General features: G+C 37.2%; 1 protein-coding gene across 1 annotated transcript; it reads left to right on the top strand.

The window, feature by feature from the left end:
* Positions 1 to 8387: 8387 nt before the first annotated feature.
* LOC114042093 (olfactory receptor 8D1-like) lies at positions 8388 to 19403 on the top strand. The gene is made up of 3 exons (XM_027860784.1): positions 8388 to 9275; positions 15983 to 16063; positions 19293 to 19403. Exons 1-3 carry the CDS (start codon positions 8388 to 8390, stop codon positions 19401 to 19403), a joined length of 1080 nt encoding a protein of 359 aa, XP_027716585.1.
* Positions 19404 to 20149: the final 746 nt, after the last annotated feature.

Here is a 20149-nt window from a genome sequence, read left to right as displayed (position 1 = left end):
AAGGATGTGAAAGATGCACTAATCAAAGTAATGAAGGACAGAATGCTTCCAAGGTCCATACAGGAAACAGTAAATCTAAAGATCAAAAGAATATTGACTCTTCTATTCTATTTCATCCCAGATATTAGAGACTGCCCTGCAGACTAGATCTCCCTGAGGGGTGTAGGGCATGTTCAGGGAAGGCTAGTACTTCTGGTGTGAGGGCTGATGAGCCCTTTTCAGGGCTGATTTCCACCTTTCATGTCCACCTACCTCTCACCTGTAGCTCCAAGAAGTTGTAGCTTGCACAGTGGCCACATCCTGGTAAACCCAGACGGGCTAAACCAGGTTGAGGGTAACCGAGGGATCTCAAACCCATTAGTGAGTTAAAGGGTTGTCTACCACAAGCATATGAAGACTTCCCCTGGTGCAATGGGTGAATAAGAACAATTTGTTCCAACAGCCACAATGGCAGTTGAAGCAAATGATGTGGAGTGCTTAGAACATGGTTAGACATCAAATACACCAAGGCCATCCACTGCATCTTAAGCCATGATCCAGTCATCTTGGATCTCTCCTGCCATTGAACTGTAAGGACTCTGGAAGAGAGAGTGAGATTGACAACCTTGTGCAACTCTGCCTCACTTAAATCCAATTTGTACATGAATCAAAAGGCATCACCCTTGCCATTTTACCATTTTACCTATCTCAAAGTCCTATGATGACAAGTAAGTGATGAAGCAGTGGGTGCTGACACAGTTGGAGCTATAGTCACAACCCTATACACAAGTGGTACAGTCCATAGGGTCATCTTCTCACTGGAAGTAGCAGTAGGATTCAGAAGCCCCCTGGGCGTCTGAGTAGCCTTTTAAGGATTGCACTTCTCACCTCCTGGTGTGAGGAAGGGGCTAGAAAAGTACTCTAAAAAGTGTCTGCTTATCCAACCCTGGCCTGATTACCACATCAGGCAGGAATCCCACTCTTCATTTGAAACACAAAATATGTACAAAAACTTCTGCAAATATGATTTCATTCACTATTGGTACATAGAATGTGTGCACACTTGCAGACAACACAAAAGCCCATAGACCTGAAAGATGAAGAGCTCTTGTTATGAGAGAACTCAGCAGGCATCACATCCAAATAACAGCCCTGAGTGAAAAAAGGCTGGAAAATGAAAGCCAGTTTACTGAAGTTGGACCTTGATACACATTTTTCTGGAGTGACCACAGTGAAGGGGAATGCCATGAAGTTGGTGTAGATGTCACAATCAAAACTAATGTAGTCAACAAGCTTATATGAGTACCAAAAGGAGGGAATGACAGACTCATGACAATGAGATTGCTGCTTGCAGGAAAACATCATGCCACCATCATCAGTGCCTATGCTCCCACCATGATGAACCCTGTTGAGATCAAGGAAAAATTGTATGAAGACCTAGAGACTCTTACCATCAATGTGCCAAAAGAGGACAAGTTTATAATTCTTGGTGAATTTAATGCTACAGTAGGCTCAGATTACCAGATATGTCAGTGAGTGCTTTGGAGGAATGGAGTTGGAAACAGCTGAAGTTCCAACTGAAGAAGAGGTTTTGAATGCCATTAGGCTCCTTTCATGTTTCAAAACACCTGGTGCTGATTCTATTCCAGCTCAGATTTACAAAGTAGGGGGGATTCCATTGCTTATACAAAAGTTGACTGAAATTTCCTGGGTTATATGGCAAGAGGAGGTTATCCCCTAGGAGTTCAAGGATACCTCCATTGTCTATCTCTATAAATGTAAAAAAAAATAGATTGTCTTGTGACAATCACAAGATGACAATCACTCTCTTAGTCATTGCTGGAAAGAATCTGGGCAGACTACTCCTCAATAGGTTGATCCTTCATCTGGAAAATGGTCATCTACCTAAGAGCCAGTGTGGCTTCAGAAAGGGCCAAGGAATGGTCAAATGGTGTTTATTGCCAAGAATTCCAGGAGAAATGCTAAAAGCAGAACAGAGGTCAGTTGACAGTGTTTGTAGATCTGAAAAAGGTCTTTGATATAGTCAGTCATGAGAACTTATGAAAAATTACATCACAGTTTTGTTGCCTAGAGAAGTTCATCAGTATTGTATGTCAGTTTTACAATGGCATGCTTGCCCAGGTTCTGGATAATGGATGATGTTCTCATACTTTCCCAGTTATAAATGGAGTGAAACAAGACTGTATGATTGCTCACTTGCTTTTTAGCATGATTTTTCCAGCCATGTTGTCAAATGTCTTCAATGGGGATGAACATGGCATCACGGTAAACTACTGAACTTACGGTAAATTCTTTAATTTGAAAAAGTTAAAAGCCAAGACCAAAATAGAGTTTTGGTGTATTTTTTGTTTGCAGATGACGGTGCACTCAATACAGCCTCAGAAGCTGAGATGCATCAAAGTATGGGTTGATTCTCTGCTGCTCATGCTAATTTTGGCCTAACAATTAACACCAAGAAAACACGGGTGCTCCATCAACCAAAACCACAGTATCCATATATGGAACCATTGTTACAGCAAATGGAGAAGTTTTTAATGCTGTAGATCAATTTACTTACTTTAGCAGTATATTTTCTAGGGATGCCCACATTTATAGAGGTTGATGCAAGCATTGCCAGAGCTAGCTCACTGTTTGGGAGGCTCCAAAGGAAAAGTGTGGGAGAAAAGAGGTATTAGACTGACCACCAAACTGAAGGTCAACAGAGACTCATGCTGACTTCATTGGTGTTTGCCTGTGAAACCTGGCTAGTATGCCAGTGCCAGGAGAAGAGATTGAATTGCTTCCATTTGAATTGCTTTAGGAAGATTCTGAAGCTCACCTGGCATGATAAGGTACCAGACACTGAGGTTCTTTCTTGAACAAACCTACCAAGCATTCTAACTCTACTTCAGAGAGCACAACTCCGAAGGGCTGGCTGTGTTGTTTGATTGCCATACATATGCTTGCTTAAAAGACTATTTTATGGGGAACTCACATAAGGCAAGCATTGGTGGTCAGAAGAAGCAGTACAGGAGACTCTCAAGATCTCTGTGAAGAACTTTGGAACTGATTGTGTGATATGGGAGATGCTGGAACAAGACTGTCCAGTATAGTTGCAGTCATTGGAGGAGATGATGCAATCTCTCTGAGGAAAACAGAATTGAAGTAGCTCAAAAGAAATGCAAGATGTGCAAATTTAGAGAATCAAACCCAAATGTTCACATGGACTATTTGTGTCAGACATATGGTAGAGCATTCTGAGCTCATATTCTTCTGATCAGCCAGAGTCCAATGTACTATAACTTGATTCTAACAAAGTGATGTCATTTTGGTTCTCTTTGAGAGCAAAGGACAACAACAAGGTTTCACTTTGAACAACATTGTGATAAAGGGAAATACAAGCCTTTTGTTTTCTGTCACTGCTGATGTCAGTGTCTATCCTCCACAGGCTGCCTCCAGGTGCATAGAATCTCCCATTCCATGCCTATGTCATCACCCTTCATTATTACCAGTTGAACTTGCATATTATATTTTAAATTACTTCAAGGTTCTGTTCTCATATAAGGATTATGGTGACTATAGTCATGACTTTGGAGGGTTGAACAAGACCACTTTTATGAACCTTTCCTGTTCTCTGATTTTATTGCAATAATTCTGTTATTTGAGTTTGTTCAAAAAAACACCAAAGACTTCTCCATTATTCTTCTCTTTTAACAAGAATCATTAGAATAAATCAATTGGAGCCAAAGAGGGATTTGATTAGCTCCCCTAGTACATAATACTGAACATCACACATATTAAGCCCTTAAGAAATGCTTGTTGAATTAAGCTCTATTGAACAACATACAAAGATCCAGATCACCGTATTCTTCCCCTCCTTGGATTATTTTATATTTACCTATGGCCATATACTTTTTCCTTAGTAGAAAGTAAACTCTTTGAAGACAAAGTTTATTTTGTTTTTGTTTTTATGTAGCTGATGGGGCAGTGGACATAGTGCTGGGTTCAAAATCAGGAGGACCTGACAAATTTTGGACTAGCTACCTATGTGACCGGCGTCCTCAATCACTTGACTTCTGCCCCCTTCAGCTTCTTCAATTGTAAAATAGTAATAATGACAACACCTAACTCACAAGATTATTGTGAGAATTAGATAAGATAATATTTGAAAATAGTATACCAAATTGTCTGGGACATAATGAGTGCTAGAAAAAGCTTATTACCTCCTTCTATTTATCCCTATTGTCTTCATACAGGATTGATGCTTAACAAATACTTGCTGAATTATGTTGAATTGAATAAGTTTATCTAAAAAGAAATATAGGGCTTATTTGAATATTTTTATGATAATAGCAGAAAAGATAGGAAAGCTCAAATAGTTGAACTTAATTATGAAGCAAAGAATAGGAGAGTGTTAAGGAACAGGAAATATTATGCTCTGTAGGAAAACACTCTCCATTCCTAAGGTGAAAGAAATAAGGAGAACAATGAGTTGAGGGAACACCCCACAGAAATGTCTAGAGGGGTTCCCTAATTTTTCCTGACTCTAGGACCTCCACCTACACAATTAAACATGACTCTTGCTCACCCTACCAACAAAGGAGTTCAGTTCTTCTCTAGACACCAGAAATGCTCATGGGAATGTCATTAATTAGAGACAAACATACTCCATGCAATTGCCTCTTTCCCAGGGAGACCAAGCCCTGAAGTGAAGAAGAACTGAAGAACAAGCTGTTCACATTAATTTTCTTGGAGAAATTTTCCCTGAGATATTCATTGGACAAATAAAAACCCTTCTTCACCTAGAACTAAGCAGCTCAGAGAAAAGGTGGTTGTATCTTATGCTTCTGCCTGGTAGTTTATTGAAAAAGATTATTTTTATTTTCTTTTATTTATTTTATCCTCTACTTTTTCAGAAATTTCCAACAATCTTCAAGTATTATCATCAAAATCCTGTCAGTTGACAATTGCTGTGGCAACAACCTTTATGAATTATTCTCACATTACAAGAGATTGAGGAAAATCATCATCAGTCCACTGACTCTTCTAATCCTGACAGGAATAAGGCAAGTAACCAAATTTCATATGCTTGAACTAAAAAGCAGTTGTGAACTGGAGAGTGTATAGGGATGCCTGAGACACACAGTGATGATTTGTTTGAACTTAGTGAGATGTGACTAGAAGTAAACTCCTTTCTCTACCCTTCCCTGTACATGCTTAGATGATGGAAAGAAAGAGTTGTCCTGCTTGCTTATTTCATCCGCCCTCTTTTTTCATCTATGTCTGGAACCTAGTGAGAAATAAGCAGTTAGTATAATTAGGGGCACTATATATTGCTAGTTTTTATAAATGCCCGATTTTTAATTTCAAAATTCCAGCTCTCCATGGCAAGTTGGTGTTTATTTTGTGGATGTCAAGGCTCACCAGTTACTGTGAAAAATTAAAACCACTACAAGTGGGAAACAGTGGATACAATATTCACACCTTGCAGAGAACTTGTATGCTTGCTTGTCCTTCCCTTAGGACTAAATGAGCCCTGGGTGGTAGTATCCATAGACAAGCATACTTCTCTGTGTCCATCACTGCCTTGCTGCAGGTAAAAGATGAAATGAAAGAGGAAACAAACACACAAGTTTCCAAGTATCTTGATTTATTCAGCAATACATGCCACTTGCTCAATAAACTGGAATAAGACCTCTTCAACTTTGGCACTGGACCCAGAATACAGGGTGAGACCCATTTTTATGCATTAAAAATAATGAATCAAATAGCAACAATTAATGAAAAGAAAACAGTTAACCAGTATACACAATTTGGTAATCTGATTTCTAATTGGAAGAAAGATTAGGGACCTTCCAAATTGGGAGGGGGAGAGTAAATACGCACAATTCCCTGAAATTACAAAAAGAGGTGTCCCACTTTCCCCAAGCATCTGTAAACAATCAAAGGAACATGGAAACAATACCTGATTGATCAGTATGGAGCTAGTTTTCAGATAATACACATGAGTTACTTGAGATGTATAATTGTGAGAAAACTCCATGCATCAATCTTTGGATCTGACTGGGCTTCTGGTTAGCATAACCTAGGTCCTTACTTAAGGGTTTCTATGCAACAGTGGTCCAGTTTCCCAGCCATGCAAGACTAGGTTTAAACAATGCAAGAAAGTCCTCTCACAATTCCTGCAATTCAATAAAGTTTTCTTACAAACAGAAATTGGACTAGACCTATCATTGAACAGAAAGAGAACTGAGCTAGTTCCAGAATTGCATCACAAGACAGAACCTGTGTGGTTCACTCCATTCCCACTACCATTTGCAGTCCTAATTCCCTCAATTCTCTCAGCCTACCCTTTTTTCTTGCCACAGATTTGACTCAGAAAAGTTCTCTTGGCTTTTTCTTGGCAGAAGTAGAGTTCTATGTCTTTTATTGTTTTAATTCATGACAGTCAGTGAGCCCCAAGAGTTCAAAAGAATGAATTGAAATGGTGAAGTAAACACTTGGAATGAGCCAAGTACTGACCTTGACAAATATAAAGCAATGGCGATGCAAACACAAAGTTGCAACAGTCCTTTGCCTTCTAGGAGCTTACATTCTATCAGTGGAAGACAGCATATATAGAGCCAGAGTTGGATTGCAACAGAACAATGTGTGCATGAGATAACCTCAAGCAGAGCATTCCTCTTCTCACATCTATTCTTAGACTGATAATCTTCCCTTCAGACCATGTCCTCCCAAATTCATTCTTCTGCTGCTGTTTCTGAATGTAATTAAGGATAAGATTTGCCACCCCAGAAAGCCAGGATGTACATGTCATTAACTATTTTGCTTTTGTGTGGTATTATCATCTCAGAGCTCCTACACTCAGTCTATTGTCTGCATTGCATCTCCCTTGGAAAATCCTTAGACTTCCCAGGTCTGATGGTTCTTAATACACAAAAGTGATCATTGTAGTAGACATTATTGGAGATTTTCCCCAAATCATACACTAAACTTTTGCCTAAAATGTTGCCCATAAATCCCATTTTTTTATTTTTGTAATTTCCTCTCTTTTCATTCCTCTCTTCCATTTCATTTGGTAATGTCATCAATTACCATTACTTTAGTTATCATCTCTTTGCTGATCATTCTGAGATTTACTTATTTAGTCCGAATATTCCTGCTGACCTTCAGTCTCTCCTCTCCAACTATAACTACTTCAATTGGAAAAAATAATGTGAAATGGAACTGGCTTTTTTTTTTCAAATAGGGTGTCTTCATTTTTATACTAAAATTTCTTGATAGTTTGTTTTTATATCACTTACTGTTTGCAGGATAACACTTCCTCCTACCCTTTTTTTTTTTAAAAAATTTTCATTTTTTTTTCCTCCTACCCTTTTCAAAGAGTGATCTATTGTCATAAAAGTGAGAGAGAAACAGAGGGAATTCAATTAAATGAATAAAAACTTAAAAAAAAAAAACAGCCTCATTCCATACCCACAGTTCCCACATATTTGGAGTAGATTAGTAGGTACTTTCTCAGATTTCTTCTTCAGGGCAAACTTGGTCATTATAGTTTAACATCAATCAATTTCAATTATTTTATGTTTGTTCTTTCAAACATTGTTGTGATCATTGTGTGTATTGTGTTCCTGATTCTTCTTACTGAATTTACTTTGTATAAATTTATTTCTTTCTATTGGTCTCTGTGTTCATTATATTCATGGTATCTTTGATCTGAACTGCTATATTATCATTTCTACATAATTATGGTCTTGAAGCATGATATTCTTATGTCTTGAAGAGTTGAATTTTGGATTATTCTACATGGAATATCATCAAACTATCACTTAGTTTGTGTTTTCTGAAATACAGTAATTAGATTCTTTTCTTTCTAATAGTTTTCAGGAAATTCAATAATCATTAAATTTTCTCTCTTTGATTTCTCCTCTAGATCTGTCAAAATTGTCATCATTGTTTCTAAATCTTTCCATTTGAGGAATTTTCAGGTATTCTTTTTTGCTTATGATACTATTTGATCATTCTGTCCTCCAGAAAAAAATTAAATTAACTTTATATTATATCCATTATTTTGTTCTATCTTCATCTTCTTATGAGATTTCTTAACTAGGTGGAGCTCTTTATTTCATCAAACTTGTTTTTATTATAGACAGAATTTATTGTGTTTGAAGTGATTAGATTATAGGATATTTAAACTGTTTTCAAATTTTAGACTTAAATGCTACAATCTAGGTTTATATTACTAGTTTATGAATACATGTGGGTATTTGTGTCTACTGCTGCTGTTGAGGTAAAAATATATCATTCATGAGATCTCAGGTCAGCAGACTTTGGGAAATAGTCATCTTTGTCTAATAACACTATTTTCCCCCATCTCCACAGATTCCCACCTGAAATTTCAAAGGACAATGGATACAGGGAATCATTCCATGGTGACAGACTTTATCCTTATGGGATTAACAGACCAGCCAGAACTGCAACTCCCTCTCTTCTTACTCTTCCTACAAATATACATTATCTCCATGATGGGGAATGTGGGTTTACTCCTACTTATCAGGATCAGTTCTCAGCTTCATACCCCCATGTACTATTTTCTTAGTAACTTGTCCTTTATTGATCTTTGCTATTCCTCTGTCATTACCCCCAAAATGTTGGTGAGCTTTGTGTCAGAGAAGAACATTATCTCTTACTCAGGGTGCTTGACTCAGTTCTTTTTCTTCTGTACTTTTGGTATTGCTGACTGCTACATGTTGACAGCCATGGCCTATGATCGTTATGTCGCCATCTGTAGCCCCTTAATCTATAACAGTGTCATGTCCCAGAATATCTGCTTCCTGTTAGTGATAGGAGTGTATACTATGGGGATCTTTGGAGCCATTACTCATACAAGTGGTCTAGCCAAACTGTCCTTCTGTGGAAACAATATTATTAGTCATTATTTTTGTGACATTCCTCCCCTTTTGAACCTCTCCTGCTCTAGCATCTACATCAATGAGCTTTTGGTGATGCTTCTGGTTGTGATCAACTCATTGGTAACCACTATATCTATATTGATCTCTTATGCTTTAATTCTCTCCAGCATCTTCAGGATCCATTCTGCTAAGGGCAGGTCCAAAGCTTTCAGTACCTGTGGATCCCACTTGGCATCTGTAGCTCTCTTGTATGGCTCCATCATTTTTATGTACTGTCAGCCTGCATCAACTAGCAACATTACTCAACAGAAAGTGTCCTCAGTGATCTATACGACAGTTATCCCCATGCTAAACCCCTGGATCTATAGTCTGAGGAATAAGGATGTGAAGGATGTACTGAGGAAAATCAGGAATGACTGGAGAGTCTCCTGGTGCAAGTAGCACAATTAAAAGTCACTGAAATCTTAAATAAGTTTTCTGCTTCTTCATGCTAATGTTTTATTCCTCTGGAAGCATGTCACATGTGAATGAAATTGGAAATTTGGGAAAGCTGTATTTTTCCTTGCCAATTTTGCTTCCTAACTTGACTGCTTCTCCTACCCAACTCTCAACAATGTATGTCATCAAGGTTCTTCCCCAATAGAACATGCTGATGTAATGCACCCCTCACGATAGCCTTCCATCAAATCATGTCTTCCCTCCAAAATTTACCTATGCCATAGGCCATTGTCTATTATCTCTATTTCAGATTGTTGACAGTACTAGAAACAAGCTGACCAATTGCTCCTTGCTAAAATGAAGTACTGAGGATTGGTTGAACCCTGAGGTTCAATGATAATTGAGCAGAGAATTATTCCACCTCTAAAGTAGAAATGGCACTTATTCTTGTTCCCACATTTAGATGAATAAGAATCAGTTATATATTAAGGCTAATGTTGTAATTGAATAAAATTTAGGAAGCTTTCCTGGGTGTTGAAGTAGCTCTACCTTGATCTAAGTTCCTGTGGGTTCAGTCTAATGCTAAAAATGTAAGGTAATTCTGATTTGGAGAACAAAATGTCAAGAAAATCAAAGGAACTCGTGCAAAAAAAAATGAAAATGAAGGAGGTGTAGCAGTACCAGATCTTAAACTTTAAGGCAGTAATTATCAAAACTATGTGGTTCTGACTAAGAAATAGAGAAGTAGATCAATGTAACAGTGTAGACATACAATTTATGGAAGACAATAAATATAATAACTTTGTATTTGACAAGTGTAAAAACTTAAGATCAGGGATCAAGATTCATTATTTGGTAAAAATTGTTGGGAAAACTGGAAAGCAATATGGCAAAACTAGGCAGAGACCAATACCTTACACCATTTACCAAGATAAGGACAAAATGGATTAATTACCTAGACATAAAGATAGATATTACAAGAAAATTAGAAGAACATGGAACATATTATTTACCAGACTTGTGAATAGGTGAAGGATTTGTGAATAAACAAGATAGAAAGCAAAGTTAGGTATAAAATAGATTATTTTGATTGTATTAAATCAAAAGTATTTGTACAAATAAAACAAATATATCCAAAATGAGAAGGAAAGTAAAAAATTGGGAGGGGGGATTTTATAGACAGTTTCTCAGATAAAGATCTCATCTCAAATATATAAATAACTTTGTCAAATATATAAAGATATGCATTACTCTCCAATTGATGGTCAAAGGATAAGCAGTTTTCCAAAAAAGAAATCAAAATAATTTATAGCCATATGAGAAATGCTCTAAATCACTATTGAATAGAGAAATGCAAATTAAAACAATCTTGAGATATTATTTTATATCTATCAGATTGTCTAAAATGATTAAAGCAGAAAGTGACAAATGTTGGAGGAGATGTGGAAAAATTGGGACACTAACTCATTGTTGGTGAAATTGTGAATTAATCCAACCATTTTGGGGAGCAATATGGAATTATACCCAAGGAGTTATTAAAATGCCTATATCCTTTGACCCAGCAATATCAATACTTGGTCTATTTCCAAAGATGATTAGGGAAAAGGGAAAAGAATCTATATGTTCTTACATATTTATAGCAGCTCCCTTTGTGGTGACAAAGAACTGGAAATTGCAGGGATGCCCATCAATTGGGAAATGGTTGGACAAATTGTGGTATATGATTGTGACAGAATACTACCATGTTATAAGAAATGATGAACCCAATGATTTTAGAAAGACATAGAAAGACTTGTCCAAAATAACGAAAAGCAAAATGAGCTGAACCATGAAAACATTGTATACAGTAGCAGAAATACTATTTAGTAATTAGTTTGAGCAAATTAGGTATTTTGACTATTATAATTACCCAAATTAACTATAAAAGACTTATGAAGAAAGGCCATATCTGCACCTAGAGAAAGAACTGATAAATAGAAGTATATATATAATTTTACATATATACATATATGTATGTAAATTATTGTAAATTTTATATAATTTTATAATTTTAAAATGTGTATGTATACACATACATACATACATACATATATGTATTATATACCTATTTGTGTCTAATGGTAGCCATCTCTAGGGTGGGGGAGGGAAGAAAAAAAGTTAAAAAAAGAAATTTGACAGGATAACTTAATTAGCTATTTTTAAGGAATAGCAAGTTGTACATAATAGATTTGCAGTTTCATGTGTAATAACATGTTTATTATACTATGTTATGGAATTGCTTATTTTATTCCATAAATTAAAAAGAAAAAATAACTAATTGTGATATAATTTTCATAAATTCGTGGCTTATTATGCCCCTATCCAAAATTCAGGGGAAAATCTCCAAAATATATATCTTGTTTTGCTTTTGCTATTAACATTCTTATTTACTTTCCAACCTCAAATGGAACAAAAAGAGAACTGTCCTCCCATTATTGTCTAGAATTCATTTACTTCAAGAAATCAAAATTTAAAAAGCTTAATTAAGAAACACTAGTTGCAGTATGTTGTTTACATTGGGTCAGTCATCTTCATGATAAGAAGATTTCATGTTAACAGTCAAGTTCACATCTTCATTTTTTTCCAGATGTACCATGTATGTAGCACCATTTTATCTCTCTCTTTCTGATCCTACGTGTTCAACACTAATGATCAAGTAAGGCAAATTCTTTTTATACAAATTCTCCCTGTTCTCTATTTTCAAAATATCTGTGAGAAAGGGTTCAGTTCATTTCACTGAAATCTATGACCAGAGGTACCAAGAGCTGAAGGCATATTGGCTCTGGTTTCTGGCAGAATGTCCCACCCTCCAGTAGATCTTAAACTGACATCTGACCTATGAATGAACCCAAATCAGATATGAAGAGAGGGGACAGAGGTGTTCCACCAAGAAAATTCTACTCTTTGTGCATTTCTCCAGCATAGCTCCCTGGTCAAGGGAGCTCTATCTCATGTGTTAATATCAGATGTGATTGTCAAAACCCTGATTTTTTAAACCCTGTTTACCTTGCCAATTAACAATAATCTTATTTCTTTATACTTCTAATTACTTCCACTCAACTTCCTTTTTTCTAATTCCTGCAATATTCAGGTTCAGGTCAAAACCAGGGTAATGTGGAGGAAAGAGCTAACCTAATTAGGGCTATAGTTATCATGACACATGTTAGGGGCTGTAGTTATCATGACTTATACTTTATTAGGTTTCAGGATCATAAGAGCTATAGAAATGAATCTCTATTGGTAAAATGTTATTACATTATAGTCTTATGTATATCTATAGAGTTCATTAAAAACACAATGAAAATTATCCCTCAGAGCAAGAATTAGTACCACTGAGATTCCAAAAAAAACTTACTGCTATTTATAATAGCAAAGGGAAGGGAAAGATTTTCTCCATATTTCATAAACAGCTTCCTACTCTTACCTAAAATAACACATACCTATTCCTCTTAACTCATACTTAAAAGTCATTTCAATAAAGTAGCTATAAGAAAATACCAGCCACCATCACCACTCTACTCCACTCTACTCCACAAATGACCAACATGAAAACTGATTTATCAGAAAATATGGAATCATGGAATCAAGAGAACCTTGGAAGTCACTGAGTTCAACAGACCACATAGGACTTTCCTCTAAAATATCCCTAATAAGTGTTCATCCATCTACTACTTGACAATTTCTTATACTGGGTTCCCATTTCTACTTCAAAATGTTTTCTAAAGACCACTCTTATTATTAGTAAGTCTTAGACGAGTTCATATCTTCCTCTTTGCAATTTAAACTTATTGTTCCTAGTCAATAAGCATTTTTATTAAGAGTTTACTATGTGCCGGGCACTGTGCTAGGTGCTGGGATTACAAATATAAAGAAAAGAAAAACAATCCTTGTCCTTTAAGAAATTACATTTTAATGTGAAAAGACAATACAAAAAAGGAAGGTGAAGGAGGAGAAGGCATCACCATAATGACATGGTGGCAAAGTCCAGAGTCAGAAGCAGAACTGGGAAGGGCATGAAGGGTAACTGGCCTGGAGATTTCCTCAAAATGCAGGTTCTAACAGTAGCTCATCACCAAAAGAAGAGGGCTACAGAGATGGAGACATCTTCCAGTGTAAGAAGGCATCTAACAGAGTGGTGAAGTCTAGAGAATTATTAATGGAATTTACTTCAGCAATAAAAGGACAAGCCTAAAAATTCTTAAATACTACTGACTTTCAAATACTAATTTTTAAAAAATTGTATTGTCTTTTTTACATCACCAAATTTACCCCATCATCTTTCACCTTGCACCTTCCCAGAGAGCCATCCCATACAACAATATTTTAAGATAAAAGAAGAGAAAGGAGGAAAAAAATCAGCAAAACTAATCAATATATTAAAAAGTCTGAAAACATGTGAATGTACCACAATCACGGACCTCTCACCTCTACAAACATGTGGGAGAGGGGGTGTCATTTCCCATGACTTATTTAGAGTCATACTAATTTATAATTTTGCAACATTGATTTTTTGTGGTTGTTCTTCCTCTTTACATTGTTGTTATTATGAATATGTGTGTGTGTTTGTGTGTGTGTGTGTTTTTTGCTCTGCTTGCTTCATTTCTCATCAGCCTTTGTAGATTTTCCCATGTTTCTTTATATTCATCATGTTATCATTTTCTTTCACACAGTAAGGTGCCATTATATTCATGTACCCCAATTTGTTTAGCTATTCCCCAGTCAATAAATATGTACTTTGTTTTCAATTCCCTGCTGTCAAATAAAGTGCTACCATAAATATTTATATGGGGAGGTGATTCCTATCAGTGACCTCCCTGACATATAAGCCTTACAATATTCGCGTAGGTGTTCATATATAGAAAGTGCACTCCTTCAGGACAAGTGCTTTTACATATTTGTCTTTATATCCCCAATATCTAATACAATGATTTGTACTTAGTAGGTATTAATAAATGATTATTTAATTGAATTAATATATAAAAGGAAAACTTAATAGCCTAGCTTGACTGCTGTGTTGAGGAAAGTGATATGAGATGCTATTGGAAGTGTAGGGAGGTACCCACTTGTGGTAAGCTTTGAATGTCAGACGAAAGAATATGTACTTTATTCAGGATGTAGCAGGGTTTCAGGAGACAATAGAGGATTTCAAATGGAAAAGGCATGATATGTTTAGACAAGTATATAGAAAAGATTATTCAGGTAGTTTTATGAAAGGATTAAAAGCTGGGGAGAGATTTGATGAGGGAAAGTCAATTAGGAGGTTATTACAAAATTATAAGAGAGGCAATGAATGCAAAAAAGAGAAAACAGATAGATCTGGTTGAATCTATGGAACTGGGATACTGATTTATAGTCCTGGGTGCTGGTGGTCCCAGACTAGATAGCATTGCTATAAAGATGAGAGACTCAAGCAGATGCTACTTTGGAGCTCATCATTTACTGATGTCTTTTGAATTTGGCTTTCAGGGACTGTATGTTGAAGAATTCTGATCAACTGGAGCCAGAAGGCAAGTGCTTATTCTCTAGTTCATGTCACATAGATGGGTAGTATCAAGGAGTGTACTCAATGTTTGCATGACTGCTTCTTTTTTTTCTTTTTGGGACTTTAGTGGACTTTTGTTCCTAAACACAATGATGAGAGATTTTAAGCATAATGTTAAGAGTAGTCTTAAAGTTTAGAAGCCAAAGTACATTTTGGTTTGATTGTAAAATCAATCTTAGATATTACCCTTTTCTATTCTTTCACATTTTAGGAAACATGGATGGACCAAGGCTTGAAAGTTGAAGAGTCATCTCTGGGAATCTGAAAGGAAGGTCAAAAGGAAAATAAGAGCATAAGATTAATTTTTCAAATCAATTAAAACCCATTCATTCTTGCCCATTTTGTGGAACTCTTATTCATGTCTTCCTATGGGTTCACCACAGAGGATCCATTCAGTGTACTGGGTGTCCTTCCTCACATTCTCCTGACATCAAGAAAAACCAGTAGAATATTAGGGCTGTCCACCTCCCCTTTTTCTCCCTTCTCACATGGCCAGCTCATTTTCTCTTCCTATCGCATATTTCCCCAATGATATCTTTTACGTCTGTTCTTCAAAACTCTTCATTGGTCATATGTTGCAGCCTGCTCACATCAACCTAGGCCACTCCACTGCCATATTGATTTTCAATTCCTTGGAGATTTATACGTGCCATGTTTCACAGGCATGCAAGCATGACAGAATAGTGGTATTAAAAGATAAGACTGGGGAGGTGGAGCCAAGATGGCAGAGGGAAAGCAGTGACTGTCTTGAGCTCTCTCCCAAAGCCCTCCAAATACCTAAAAAAATGGCTCTAAACAAATTCTAAAGCAGCAAAACACACAAAAAGACAGAGTGAAACAAATTTCCAGCCAAAGACAGCCTGGATGGTTGATTGGAAAGGTGTATTGTGCCAGGCGAGGAGAGGAGCTCAGTTTGGTGTGGGTGCGCAGGCCACAGCAACCCTGGAGCAGGCTTCACAGGCCTGTATCATGGACAGCTGTGGTGGTTTCCAGACTTCTCAACCCAGGAATGCCAAAGACAACATGGAAGGTCAGTGGGAAAAGTCTGTGACTGCGGTGAGAGAGGAGCTAGGTCTCAGCCGCAAGTCTCGAATGCGACCTGAAGCAGCGACTGTTTCCTGAGCTTCTGGCCCACAGACGGAGGGAGATTCCAGTGGGTGATCAGAGGGGGATTGCTGGGCAGGAATCTCTTGCATTGCCCATGCTTGGATCTGGGTCACAGTTCTGAGGAGCGGTCCTGGGGCTAGGAGTAACACTGGTATGGTGAAGCTTGTTGTGGCTGTGGAGAGTAAACACCCCACTCCTTATCATAGTACCTTGGAAGAACTGAAAATTTTCAGGTCCCTAGAAGTACCTCTGAAAATAGCTGTACAAACCCCCGAAGCTTGGCACAGTACACTCTTCACATTGGAAGCAGACTTTTACCTTAACAAAGAGTTTAAAACTCAAGTAATTGGCCAGGATCATGAGCAAGCAGTGCAAAAAGAGTCAGACTATAGAATCTTACTTTGGTGACAAAGAAGATCAAAACATACAACCAGAAGAAGACAACAAAACCAAAGCTCCTACATCCAAAGCCTCCAAGAAAAATATGAATCAGTCTCAGGCCTTGAAAGAGCTCAAAAGGGATTTTGATAAGCAAGTGAGACAAGTAGAGGAAAAACTGAGAGTGATGCAAGAAAATCATGAAAAACAAGTCAACAGCTTGTTAAAGGAGACCACCAAAAAAATACTGAAGAAAATAACAACTTAAAAAATAGCCTAAACAAAATGGCAAAAGAGGTCCAAAAAGCCAATGAGGAGAGGAATGCCCTAAAAAGCAAAATTGGCCAAATGGAAAAGGAAGTCCAAAGGATTACTGAAGAAAATACTTCCTTAAAAATTAGAACAGAGCAATTGGAAGCTAGTGACTTTATGAGAAATCAAGACACTGTAAAACAAATCCAAAAGAATGAAAAATTAGAAAACAATGTGAAATATCTCATTGGCAAAACAACTGACCTGGAAAATAGATCCAGGAGAGACAATTTAAAAATTATTGGACTATCTAAAATCCATGATCAAAAAAGAGACTAGACATCATCTTTCAAGAAATTATCCAGGAAAACTGCCCTGATATTTTAGAACCAGAGAGCAAAATTGAAATTGAAAGAACCCACCAGTCACCACCTGAAAGAGATCCCCAAAGGAAAACTCCTAGGAATATTGTCACCAAATTCCAGAGCTCCCAGGTGAAGGAGAAAATATTACAAGCAGCAGAAAGAAACAATTCAAGTATTGTGGAAACACCATCAGGATAACACAAGATTTAGCTGCTTCTACATTAACGCACCACAGGGCATGGAATATAATATTCTGCAGGGCAAAGGAGATAGGATTACAACCAAGAATCACCTACCCAGCAAAACTGAGTATAATCCTTCAGGGGAAAAATGGTCATTCAGTGAAATAGAGGACTTTCAAGTATTCTTGATGAAAAGACCAGAGTTGAATAGAAAACTTGATTTTCAAATACAAGACTCTAGTGGAACATGAAGAGGTAAACAGGAAAGAGAAAATCATAAGAGGCTTATTGAGGTTGAACTGTTTACATTGCTACATGGAAAGATGATATTTGTAACTCATGAGACCTTTGTCAGTATTAAGGTAGTTGGAGAAAAAAATTACATGTACATATATATAGATATAGATAGATAGATAGAAGGCACAGGATGAGTTGAAAATGAAGGGGTGATATCTGGAGGATAAAATTAAGAGGTGAGAGAGGAATATACTAGGAGAAGGAGAAAGGGAAAGGTATAATGGGGTAAATTATCCCACAAAAAAAAAAACAGAAAAGAAAAGGCTCTTACAGTGGAGGGGAAACAGGGGAAGGTGAGAGGGAATGAGTGAATCTTATCCTCCTAGGATTTGACTTAAGGAGGGAATAACATATACAATCAATTGGGTGTGAAAATCTGTCTTACCCTACAGGAAAATAGGGGATGAAGGAGATAAGAGAGTAGGGGAATGATAGAGAGGAGGGCAGATTGGGAAAGGGAGTAATCAAAAGCAAATACTTCTGAGGAGGGACACAGTCAAAAGAACGAATAGAATAAATGGGTGGGCAGGATAGGATTAAGGGAAATAGAGTTAGTTTTTCACAGCATGTCTACTATGGAAGTGTTTTGCATAACTGCACCTATATAACCTATATTTAGTTGCTTGCCTTATCAATAATGATGGGTGGGGAGGGAGGGAGGGAGAAAATTTGGAACCTAAAGTTTTAAAAACACATGTTTAAAAAAAATGTTTTTGCATGCAACTGGGAAATAAGAAATACAGGAAATGGGGTATAGAAATCCATCCTGCTCTACAGGAAAATTGAAGGGGAAAGGGATAAAAGAAGTGGGGGAGAGACTGAAGGGAAGGCAGACTAGGGGAAGGGGTATTCAGAATGCATGCCATCTTGGGGTGGGGGGAGGGGTGAGATGGGGTGAAAATTTGGAACTCAAAATCTTGTGGAAGTAAAAGGTTGAAAACAAAAAAATTAAATAAATATTACCATAAAGAAAAAAAATAAAATAAAAGATAGGACTTCTGAGTATTTAGAAAAGTCTTTGCTCTTGTAAACATACTTTCTCCCTTCCCACTTTCCAGTTCCTTTCTGTGTTGCCTTCCCCTTTAAAATGTAAGCTATTTATTGTTGAGAGCTGTTTTGTTTATTTATCTTTGTATTCCCAGACTTTAGCACAGCACTCCATCTTCTCTCTTCTTTCTTTTTCTGTCTTTTTATCACTCTTCCTCCTTCTCTCTCTGTCTCTATTTCTGTCTCTCTTTCTATCTCTCTGTCTCTCTGTGTCTCTCTCCCTGTCTCTGTCTCTCTCTCTCTCTTATTTTCTTCCATTCCGTTTCTTTCATTCTATCTCTCTGTTTATCTCTCTTTCTCTGTTCCTCTCTCCAAATCAGGCATACGTATGTACTGTCACAGATGTACATATCGATGGATAAGCACAGTAGGTAGCCAAATTTCTCTTTTGGTAAGACAAACTTTTTTGGTGGCATTGCTTAGGTGAATACCCTTTCTGTCTGTGAAGTAATAAAATTTGTGAAGTAATAAATGTGTGAAGTAGTAAAAATTGGGAAAACCACACGTAGAGCTGTGAGATCTGGTTCCCTTCCTATTTGGGTTTGTTTCTTCAAAAGTGGTAACCAGAGGGGAGGTTAGAGTAGTCTGACTGAGTCACTGAGTTAGAAGCTTACCAAGGGAACAGGTAGAAGATTTTTTTTTGCATTTCATAAGGGTATAAATGCCAAGACATATGAATAGCCAATCTAGCTATTCATTGAACCCACAAATACCATAGAAATAATTAAGGCCCAATCAGTCCTTGTGTTCTGAGAAAGAGGTAGGGACACTACAAAGAGTGCACAACAGTCCAGCAGCTAGAAGGGCTGAGTCCAGGGGGACTGGGAGCAGCAAAGCTAGGAAGACTGCCATAGCAGCATGTTGAGGGGCACAGTTGTTTTAGGGAGGAAGAAAACCCACATGGAATGGTCTGAGTCTCCTTTGTATATGGAACATCTCTCATGATATACTTTTGTGAGAAATCTGTGTCTCTACCCAAGCATCTAAATTGTAAAGAAAGACTAAAAGAAAAATAAAACTACCAGCATTATCTCCACTGAGCAAACTCAGGTCTGAGTTTGAGACAACTAAAGTACTATTTATTGAGTTTTGTTTGGCTCTTTTGGTTGGTGTGAATCGAAGTCAACACTGGGGAAAAAAGATGAAAATAAAAAATTTTCAGTACAATTTGGGAAATCTGATCTGTGGTGTAATTCGACATGCTTAAATCTAATTAATAAATGAGAAAGACCAAGGTTCTGAAAACCCATGGAATTTATCAAAGAACAATTAATCCCTCCCAACCCTCCGTACCTGTTCAGTAAACTGATCCACACATGCCATTCTAATCATCTCTGGAGTTGCTGGGCTATTCAAAGTGAAGGGCTCTGTCAGTCCTCTCTCCCTGCGTGCTGCAGCCACAGCATCAGTAATAGCAAAAAACACAGATGATCCCATGAACATTCCAGCTTCCCCTAGTCCCTAACAGGAGAGGAGGAAGGAATCAAAAGGGCATTCTTCATTTATTTCTGGCACACATTCTGTCTCACTAACAACTACTGAGAATCTGCTAAATGGTAAGAATTCCATTTCACCTCTAAACAACAAGGACAATCTTCATAAAGCAGATCC

Source organism: Vombatus ursinus, unplaced genomic scaffold, assembly GCF_900497805.2.
Source record: "Vombatus ursinus unplaced genomic scaffold, bare-nosed wombat genome assembly UNPS02014258.1, whole genome shotgun sequence".
Taxonomy (NCBI): Eukaryota; Metazoa; Chordata; class Mammalia; order Diprotodontia; family Vombatidae; genus Vombatus; species Vombatus ursinus.
The sequence above is the reverse complement of the archived record's forward strand: the minus strand, read 5'-3'. Positions and strand labels throughout refer to the sequence as shown.

Coding starts and splice junctions, on each gene's coding strand:
- LOC114042093 (XM_027860784.1), top strand. CDS start 8,388: ATGGATACAGGGAATCATTCCATGGTGACAGACTTTATCCTTATGGGA. Junction 9,276..15,982: donor ATAGTCTGAGGAATAAGGAT/GTGAAGGATGTA, acceptor GAGAGGAGCTAG/GTCTCAGCCGCAAGTCTCGA. Junction 16,064..19,292: donor ACAGACGGAGGGAGATTCCA/GTGGGTGATCAG, acceptor TTGTGTTCTGAG/AAAGAGGTAGGGACACTACA.